The sequence below is a fragment of the Siphateles boraxobius genome, unplaced genomic scaffold, assembly GCF_051911475.1.
Source record: "Siphateles boraxobius isolate OS27281-9 unplaced genomic scaffold, OSU_SipBor_1 7, whole genome shotgun sequence".
In the NCBI taxonomy this organism is placed as follows: domain Eukaryota; kingdom Metazoa; phylum Chordata; class Actinopteri; order Cypriniformes; family Leuciscidae; genus Siphateles; species Siphateles boraxobius.
In genome coordinates, this window is record NW_027509197.1 from 12351937 (window position 1) to 12362746 (window position 10810).

Here is a 10810-nt window from a genome sequence, read left to right on the forward strand (position 1 = left end):
TACTGTCAATATTGATTCTGTTATTCAAAGAAAATGTAGATATTATGACCATTTCAACCTTGTAAATTTCAAACCTTAATTCTGTGTTACAGGGTTGAAGTTCAGTGTAAGACTAAAAATGGCTTTTAACAGCATCAGCGCCACTGCCATACACCAAATTCCTCAGACCGCAAAACCGAGTATTGAGCTTTGAAATCATAACCTTTTAAATAAACAGGTAAGGTACAGTTCATGTGGATTGCAGTACACTTTTGCAACTGGTATTAAAGCAATACAGCCAAAGTTGTAATTATGAACAGCTCATGAATTTCTCACTGCTGCTCTTCTGTAGAAATTGCCTTCAGAAAGCAACTTTCACTATTTGCATCTCTTTTGCAACATCCATGGCAGGTGTTTGTAAGTTTTGATTGTAAAACAAAAGTGACAAACCATTGGTACTGGTGAAGATAACCATGATTTCCATTTTTGGTGCCTTTTCTTCTTGCTACAGGGGTAAACAGTGGTTGCAGCTAGTGCTCACGGACCTCAGTTCAGAGTTGAACAATGTGAAAAGAGGTCTGTGGCCGACGGGTTTGGACCACACAATCAAAACCAAGTGTCAAAACAAAAATATACCACTAACCACACGATCAGATAATTTCTCAGAAAAAATTGTTGAATATCCCTCTGATGTTGTTTTAGGACATTTGTGTCATACAGTTTTTCAATTAAATGAGAGTAAGTATTTTATTGGTTAATTCTACATGGTTACACTAGTTCTTACGTAATTATAAAAGCTTTGTCTTGATTGCCTTAAAGTTAGGCACTTTTTTTGGGTGCACTTCCACTTCAGTATAATCAGTTTGACCACAGATCAGAACTTTAAATTTCTTGCAATTTAATAAGAATTTTGAAAAACAAGTTTAAAGGGCTTGTTAACAATTCTGTCATCATTTACTCAACCGCATGTCATTCCAAATCCATAAGACCTCCATTCATCTTCAGAACACAAATGTAGATTTTTTTTTATGAAATCTGATTGATTTCTGTCCCTCCATTGAAAGACATATTCACCCAAAACTCTGACGCTTTAAAACGTTCATAAATAGATCATAAAAGAAATCCATAGGCTACGTATTAAGGGGTTAAACCAAAGTCTTCTGAAGAGTCACGATCTCTTTATATAATAAATACATACGGTTGGGCTTCCGTTTGCCATGTTTCAGAGCTCTATTTGTATGTTCACTGTTTATGTATAAAAAAAACTAAATTAGATCTGTTAATCGAATAAATCGATCGCGTCTTCAAATGACTTGCGATTAAATTGCTCAATTCATATGGATTTATTTTCTCTGATTTTATAAAAAAATATCTACATTTGCGTTTTAAAGATGAAAAAAATCTTATGGGTTTGGAACGGCATAAGAGTGAGTGATTAATGACAGAATCTTCATTTCTCGGTGAACTAAACCGTTGTATTCCTTATTAAAAAAAAACACTGCTACAATGTACTCCAATGGTTACCATTTATCTTACTTTATTAAAGGTGCTATACGTAGAATTCAGAAACCCTTATTATTAGCGACACCGGTGGCCGTTAAGTGAACTGCAGCCAGCAACTTATTGCTCATACTCACACTAACATACAAGAGACTGAACGTGATTCAAAGCCCTGATATACTCTCGGCGAAGTTCTTTTTCATTCTTCCCTTGGAAGTAAAAAGATTTGAAATACATTTGCAGCAATGTTCTGTTAACAATCATCAAAAATCATTCATGCTGCTGAGACCGACGATTCCAGCCCTGCGATTGACCGGCATCATGTTGACAGATGAGGTAACTATAATCAAACTATCATAACAGTGTAATTTTAAAGTATATTTGAGACTATAGATCTGGCTATCTGAGACTATAGTTTGAATTAATCTCTTTTCTTTGAATGACACATTGACATTACGGTACACAATAGCTTTTTCAGCATGATCCTGAATATTGTATTTGCATTCATTTCATGTGTCATTGAACAGAAGAGAGGATCTTGGGAGTGCGCGTAAATGTCACATCCTTTGTCACATCACACAAAAAAAAAAGGCTTTCATGGAATATATACGTTTTTTACGTTTTGTTACAAGTTGTTCACACATTGGCAATTTAAAAAGCAATTCATGTATGAAAATTCTTACATATAGCCCCTTTATCAAACATGATTGAAAAAGTCAGCTTTATTAAACCTTCATACTGTCATTATTATTCCCTTGTCCAGTATATAAAATAAAAAAAAGATTTTTTAATGGAATTATTCTTTGAAGCTTTTACACAATTTTTTTTGTGTCAACCATACTTAAAAAACATGTCTTGGCGATATATGTGTGATATCTGGGATTTAAAAGCCTGAGAAAAGGCTCTACTATCTACATGTTCATAATACCCCAAATAAACCAGTGTAAAAATGTTAATTTTATACTTACAGGTGGTTGGGTCCATGTTGATGAATGCTGGGATTGCAAGGTCTGCTGAAGTGCCTGGACTCTGAAGAGCTTGATAGGATGCAGGTAGGTCTAGCGAGAGCCCAAGCTCTGGTTCCCCCACATGATGGTGAAGTTCAGGGTTGGAATATTCAAGCCTAGACATGCTGCCAGTTTCTGCAGGTTCATCCTTCACACAGACAATTTCAACCTCGGCCTCCTCCTGTTTGATCTTCAGCGATGGTGCTCCAAAGGTCACTGTACTTGTGCTTGTGGTCTGGGATAACAAGCTTGGATCTGCCATCATGGGTGCAGAGAGGACGCTGCTGTCGGGCATGTCTGTGTGCCCAGTCTCTGCAGATGCCAGAGGGGTTTGACCCCATATTGGATCACTGGTCTCAGACAGAAGCCCCTGACTGTCCACCAGGTGAGGGCTTGAGTTATCAACTATGGAAACAACAAAATTCACTTTCTTTTGAGTTGAGAGAAAACATTAGGAAAGTACAATACACACTGCCTGATTGAAAATAATAGTCATATTACAAAATTCCTAAATTCCTTGAACTTTTGAGAAGTGATAGTGGGTCATTTAAGTGATGAAATTCATTTTCATGTCCCCATCATAACTGTCCTTATATACTTAATAAAATATTAACCTAACATTTATGGGGATTGAAATTATATTTGTTAGTTTTCTTTTGTTACAATTCAAGAAGTGGCATCTGTTGTAAACTTTTTCTTCTTAAGTGTAGGAGGCTTAGAAGCGAAGACCAGGAGACGTTGGGGTTGTATCTTTTAAGCAGGATTGTTTATTTGCTGTAGTCTGCTGCATCCAAAATCTTACCCAAGTCTAATCTAAGGGAACTTTACATTGCAGTTTATATACATTTCAAGGGGGTGGGATTAATTTCAGAGGAGGGGACTCTTGAACAAAACATGTAAAGGAAAGTACATGATTCAGCTGGTTACCTGATTTCATCAGGTAACAGTGTAACTCAGAGCCTTGAGATGATAATCCAATCAGCCTGATTAAATCAACAAAAGGCCCAGCTGACTTTGAGATGTGACAAGTGGTTAATGTCCGAAACCTTGATTGCCTCAAAAATGGAAAACAGTGTGTGCACTTTCTCAGTTAAAATACTGTTGAACCTAAATTAAAACATTTAAATACATTTGTAATCCTACACTTCATTTCGGGTGTAGAACAAACTTCAATAAGTATTAGCCAAAGATTAACTAGTAATAGTCAGTTTGTCCCACTTTGAAACTATGCTCCGTTCCGTTTGCAAATATTACAGTAATGATACTTGATTCTCAAGTTGACTATGTAGGCACACTTGCAGTGGCTATATAGTAAATCAATATTGTATAAAATAAATGTGTATAGAAAATCAGTAATTTGTGCATATGATATGTGCCATCGTTGAAAAGTATATGTCGTCTACCACCCTGTTCGAACTATCAATATCTGCCTTTAAAAAAAAATGCCTACCACTAATTCTGAGTAAATGACACAATTACAATACACAGTGCAATAAACTTCTATATATATATCGTATAATGGAATAGTATTGTTCATTCCTGTTATGCAACACCTTTTGATCTCTGTAACTTCTTAAAAAGGAATATGTTTGTGTTATATTTTATGGAGGTATTTCTATAAAAGTGTAGTGTATAAAAGGGTTTACTTCATGTAAACAGCCCCTTAGTGCTTTTCTTGCGTGGACATTTGTTTGTTGTTTTGTGGCGATATTTGCTTGTATCATCGCTAACAGTAGAATAGTATTGATCATTCCTATTATGGAGCTCTGTAACTTTAAAATGAGTACAGTATGCTTGTGTTATAACATAAGGAAGTATTGCTATTAAAATTGTAGTGTATGAAAGTGAAGTTTAAGAAATTATTTACACAATGGCAAGAAAATTAACAAGATGAATCCCAACAGGATGGAAATATAGAGCTAGAGTTGCTCAGTGAGGGATTGACACCTGAAATTTTGGACAATCACATCCATTTCTGTAATTTATTTAAGCAAAATAGAATGTTTAAAGCGCAAGACAAACCAAATAATTCAGCAAAACATCACAAAAGTATTCTAATCAACTTCTAAAACAGCAAAAATTGTGTCACTTACTGCAGAATGATAGCGGGATAGAAAGTAAAAGGAAATATGCAAATTAAAAGTGATATTCCCAAGAAAACATTTCAATTGGAGAACAAAAATTACCATCTGGAATATTTCTTAATAAATTGCCAGTATTATCTTAGCGGCATAAATGACAATACTCACTTAAACCAAAGTAATGAAATTATTTTAAATTAAAGGGTTAGTTCACTCAATTCTAATTATCCCATAATTTTCTCACCGATGTGTATATGACTTTCTTCATTCAGTCAAACACAGAGTTAGGCTATATTAAATAGTATCACTGTCAGATTCAACAGTGGCACAGGAAAAATTATTTCATAATGTCTCAGAACGTATTGATAAATGAGCAGTCAGTAACTTCAAAAGGATATCTATCTTCAAAACTTTATTACTTAAACAATAGCAAAAGGATGGAAAAATACTATCAGGCTGTAATGATACTGTAGAGATGAGACTGGGTATGAACCCAGGTGCGGGAGCTTTACTCAAAGAGTGCAGGACAACTGGGCAAACAGGATACAGTATTTGGAAGTTCATTAGTTTAACATAGGCATGTCCAGGAGATTCTTAAAAGTCAACTCAGCATCATTACTCCAGTCTTCAGTGTCACATGATCCTTCAGAAATCATTCTAATATGCTGATTTGATGATCAACAAACATGATTATTATCAATGTTGGGAACCATCATACATTTTATTTTTCAGGATTCTTTGATGAATAGAAATGATAGAAATTAGCATTTATTTGAAATAGAATCTTTTGTTACATTATAAATGTCTTTGCTGTCACTTTTGATCAATTTAATGCAACCTAACTGAATAAAAGTATTACTTTTTTTGTATTAATCCATTTCAGATAAATTTACTTCTTTAGAACTTTCTTTTCAAAGTTGAAAAAATAAATAAATCAAAATCAAAAAATTGTACACAACTGTTTTCAACATTGATAATAATCATAAATGTTTGTTGAGCATCAAATCATCATATTAGAATAATTTCTGAAGGATCATGTGATGAAGACTGGAGTAATGATGGTGATAATTCAGCTTTAATCACAGAAATAAATTATATTTTATTGTATTATTATTTTAAATTATAATAATATTTCATAATATTACTGTTTTGTATTTTGGATCAAATCAATGCAGGCTTGGTGAGCAGAAGACACTTTTGAACAGCAGTGTATAGGCTACATCCAACATAATGATTCTAGCTTTATTTACCAATGTAGTATTTCCACCTTAAAAATGATTGATGTGACACTGTGACAATGTTTGTTCCAAAAGACTTGATTAAATGCATGAAACTAGTTTATTGGATATTAAACATATAAATTGTGACAAAACAGGCTGTCAGTCTGTGTGTTGGGGGGGATTTTTCAACGATTTCAGTACATACGATTTTTACATAGTTATGTCGAGTAGGTGGCGGCAAAGGACTGTTATGAGTGAGTAGGTCAGTCAGCAGACTATTCAACCATTTCAGTGAAAAGGGCTGCTTTATTCAGGAACAAACAATGCTATGGCTATCAATGTCAATCATTGCTATTTCAAGAGTGAATCCCGCATAAATGCGGATGTAATTCCCAAAACTTTGCAGTGTGTACGTGGCCATTGGTTCTAGAAGCATGAAAAACAAGTTTTATACAAATTCTGGGAAATGGATATTAGAAAGCGCACAACGAGCGCTCCTTTTATAATTACTAAAAAGCTGTTACTCCTCTTCATCGATATCTCTACCACTCCCGTAGAACCAGTACTATTAATAAAGAAAAAACTAAAATATGCTTCTATTCATTCCCATTATAAAGCTTGGAAAAGCCACGGTACTTTTTTAAAAATATAACTCTGTGTTTGGCTGAAAGAATAAAGTCATTTACACCTAGGATTGAGGGTGAGTAAATTATGGGATATTTTTCATTTTTGGGTGAACTAACAATTTAAGCCCTATGTTGTGATACTGTTGATTAAAGAAAACTAACAAACAAGATTTCTATATCATCTTTGTTATTTTAATCTAATATATACATGATGGGAATATGAAAAGGTACTGCATCACCCACGGTTATCAGCTGACGTTTCATACCTTTATTAACTGATGATCCATGGATCTCTTCAATGTGGAAATCAGCAATGTTATTCTCATTTCTTAAGGTTTCTTTGGACATGTGCATATGATGTCTCACCCATGAGGGTCCAGCTACAGGGGCAGGTTCAGTGACTCTCGGTCTGGGACAGGGGTTTGGGGCTTTGGCACACACTGACACAGTGCTCGTCGGGACTCTTCTGCAGTGCATCCCTGTGGATAATGCCATGTCTCCATCTCCCTGATACAGTCTATGGTTGGCGTCTTTAGCAGCCAGGACGCTAATGTACTTGCGCATTGTTTTCATCTGACAGCGAGACGTCTCCAACATTCTCCGGATGTTCTCATTCTCCTTCTCTTTAGCGGTCATCTCCCGTTTGATCTCCTCAAATTTGAGCCCGACCACCCGGATCATCTCTCCTAACACGGTCTCCACCGCGACGTTCACGGCTTTCTCTATGACAGCGCCCATTTGGCCCCGCATCAAAGAGATGGTCAAATTCACATCCATGCTGACGGGCAGAGGTCTGAGCTGGAACGAAAAAGCGACTAAAAATATTTGATTGGCTGATTTGTATTCGAGTAGGCCTGTATTTTGTGCAAAACGTAGACTACGTTTACCAGACTAACGCAAAGGCTCCGTCCGCCATTGATTGGCCACGCAACGACAACACTGAGACGGAGCAGGAATCACATCCGGTTCAGCAAGAGTACATGAACCCTTTGTAGGAAGCATATAGTGAAGATGCCTGAATAAAAGCGTAAATAACAGTCATGCTTTATGGGGATGACATTTTGGCATGCATGTACATCACCAGAGTAACATGGCAGAAATAACCATCACAAAATGCACTGTGAAAAGTTAGTTTGCAAGTAGTATGGGGGGGGGGGGGGGAGTTTTTTTTCGGAGTTACACTATTAAAAGTCAGGCTATTAAAAATAATGGGGTCATTTTTTTATGTTGGACTAACTTAAAGTTAGGCATTTTCATTAACACTTTTTGTTTTGCTGGTTGAAATTCTCTTCTCGTCACATCCAGATGATAGCAATCAATAATAGAAGTGATCTAAAATATTAAAACATGTAGGCCTACATCATCTGTGGAAGCCACAGGACCAAAAATTGTTTGTCCAATCATTGCTTTTGTGTCCGTTTATGGCAACCCGTTCTATCCGGAGCTGCACGCTGACGCATTTCTATGGCAAGTTGCAACACTATCATGACGAAAATAATAGAGTCAGTGGTACAACTAGCTCTGTCTAGGTGTGTAACAATTCCCTCTTCATTTCGACTTTTTTTTGGATGCAGAGGATTACAAATCTTGACGATACATCGATCTTGATTGAAACATTAATCGTGAATCGTTGATTTCGGTCAGTAATCGATTTAAAATGCTAATAATTAAATTAATCGCGATTAAGTGCTTCTAAACATTAAATTACTACATGCGCGAATTAATGGAGACGTTGCGCCCCGTCATTCGCGCTCTCACAGCTTTCCTACGCAGATACGCGCAGTTTACGCGCTGCGTCCGTCCCAGAGCCATATAGAGAGAAAGATAGGGGAGCGCGGGGCACAACCTAACTAACGCGGGGTTAAATGTAAGGCGGACGTTTTACATAACTAGTCAGGATCAAGCGGGGTGTGTTTCCGCTCTTTTTCTCCTGCTGCCAGAAGACGATCTCCCGCGAATGTGTGGAAAGTTTTGATAAGATTTCGTGAAGATACTGGACAAAGAGTGTTTTGACACCATGCAAGTACATTTTTTCATCATAGGTTTTTTTCGGTTTCTGAGTTTGGTGTGTACGTCACCAAATCTAACTTTATCTGACATTAATCACTGTCTTGTTGGCTAAAATATAGCACCGTTTTGAAACATGTCAGCAACTCCTAGCAACTGTTAGCTAGGCTTAAAATATTTTTTTACACAGCGGGATTAGTTGTAGCACAGTGTTACAACTAAGCCGCCAAGTGTACAATGATAATCAAATGAAAACGGGAGCCACACAACGTTTCAGGTTTGAGTATTTATTTATATATTTAACTTTTTTGGACTTTCACAAACAATGTTGGAATTTTTTTATTTTTTTTTAGTTTACTATGCATTGATCACTTGTTTAGCCTGTTTTTAAAGGGTAACTAAACCCCTGGTCAAAGCCGTTTGGCAGATACGCGCAGTTTACGTGCGTTTGGCAGCGCGAGCTCTGTGGAGAAGCCCATTTCCACCTCCATTGCGTTGGAGAAGCAATCCCACGTAAAATGCAGGTTGCACACTGGAGCGATAGGCGAGATTAACTACCTAGGCTACACGAAATAATCTAAATAACTATATAAATGCTATGCTAACTATATGCTAATATATCTATCCATTTTCTATACTCGTAATTCCAACTCCTGACTCGCTACAGTAGTTTTGACGGAACCAGATGCTTTTATATCAGGGGCTGCCAAGGGCGTGGTGAGCTCGCACCAAGGGCGTGACAGAGTGACGTCAGAGAGTATTCTACGTCAGAGAGTACCCCTACTGCAGGAGCTTTCCGTTTAACCTGAAGAGGGCAGCACTCAGACGTTTTTACACCATATATTTGAAAAGTAAAACACTTTATACCCAAATGTCAAAAAATTTACTCGAATCAATGAACAGCATTTATGAAGCTCCATTCTTACAGATAAGTAACTAAAAAAAAGTTGTTTTAGTGTTTAGTTACTCTTTAATGCAATAAACCATACATTTTTATTTTAAGCTCGTTTTTATTATTTTTAATGGTATTATTAATAATAATAATTTTACATGCAGCTGCCACACACAAATGTAATTCAATTGCAATTACAATATTTGATGATTTTATTTATTTATTTACTGCAAAACTGCAGCCCTTTCCTATATCTCTATCCATGATATTGATCCATAACAGAATGATGATTGGATTAGGGATGGATGTATGGATATCTATCTATACAGATGCACAAACAATATCAAACTATACAGATACAATAGTACTGAATGATGTGTGTTACAACTAACCTCTCTGTCTGTTACAATTAACCCCGCATATGGGGTAAGTTGTAACATTTAGACTTCTGTCACTTTCAGTGCAACTGTACGAAAATGGTAGGTCCTAGAAAAAAACGTTAAGTGTTAATCTGTAGCAGAGATGTGTATGTTGCTTGTGTAAAAAGAAAAATGAATCTAACTTAATTATTTTTTTAATAATTGAGCCCAAACCAAAATGTGTTAGGTTGTGCCCCGCTCTCCCCTATTATATTATATAAATTAATTTAGGATTAAGGAAAAGTGGATTATACTCTCTCCATGGAAGCAATGTGTGTTTAATGTAGGCCTACCTGGAACAGGTTGTGTAGCCATTAATAACACTAGGTCATCCCACACAATATTTCATGAATTTACAATACTTTTAAAGCCTTTTGGCTTATGTAAATTTCTACCAATTTTTATAGGCTATTAAAATAAAGTTAATAATCAACATTAAGAACTATCATGAACTAACATTAAAGGACAAAAAGTACACAAAAAGCACAAAAAGTATTCTCGTCGCTTGATAAACTTAAGATTGAGCCACTGTAGTCACTTGGACTATTTTAACAATGTCTTTAATAACTTTTCGAGGCCGGCAAGTTTCAATCCCTGAAGAAGCCTATGGATTAGAATGGAGGAGTGATCCAGCTCTCAGATTTCATCAAAAATATCTTAATTCGTGTTCCGAAGATGAACGAAGGTCTTACAGGGTTGGAACAACATGAGGGCGAGTAAATACTGACAGAATTTTCATTTTTGGGTGAACTATCGCTTTAACACTAAACTGCCAATAATGGTGGCCACTGGGGACCACAGACAGTTGTCGCTCAATGTACTGCATTAATAGAAAGCCAGTTAATATAAAGATTTTTAATACAAAGTATTTTTAAGAAATTACGTTTAGTATTTTCGTTCTGTGACCATGGGGCGGGAACATTTGTGACTATTAGTTGATCTACTTTGAAGTTAGATCACTTTTATATAAACTATTTACATTACTTCCCTTCTTTTACAAATAGTTGTGATTTCTTGTAACACTGTTGCACTAGGAAGAGAATTATTGTAGGCTAAATAAAAGTTGCTGCTATATTTTT

General features: G+C 36.0%; 1 protein-coding gene and 1 long non-coding RNA gene across 5 annotated transcripts in view; one reads left to right on the forward strand and one right to left on the reverse strand.

Moving 5' to 3' along the window:
- Window positions 1–213, forward strand: part of LOC143723636 (uncharacterized) — a 2857-nt gene extending 2644 nt beyond the window's left edge. The window contains exon 3 of the long non-coding RNA XR_013197156.1: window positions 93–213. This is a non-coding gene — a long non-coding RNA (uncharacterized LOC143723636). The remainder of the gene's footprint in view (window positions 1–92) is intronic.
- The window catches only part of LOC143723635 (uncharacterized), a 14195-nt gene extending 6824 nt beyond the window's left edge, over window positions 1–7371 (reverse strand). Inside the window, exons 1-2 of one of the 4 annotated variants that reach the window (XM_077216299.1) lie at window positions 6680–7366; window positions 2448–2891 (exon numbers count right to left, since the gene is read on the reverse strand). In XM_077216299.1, coding sequence (XP_077072414.1) covers window positions 2448–2891; window positions 6680–7190 — 955 coding nt within the window. In that variant the 5' untranslated portion in view covers window positions 7191–7366. Of the gene's footprint in view, window positions 1–2447; window positions 2892–6679 lie in introns of all 4 variants that reach the window. The other 3 variants (XM_077216300.1, XM_077216302.1, XM_077216303.1) reach the window with 3 other exon arrangements.
- Window positions 7372–10810: the final 3439 nt, after the last annotated feature.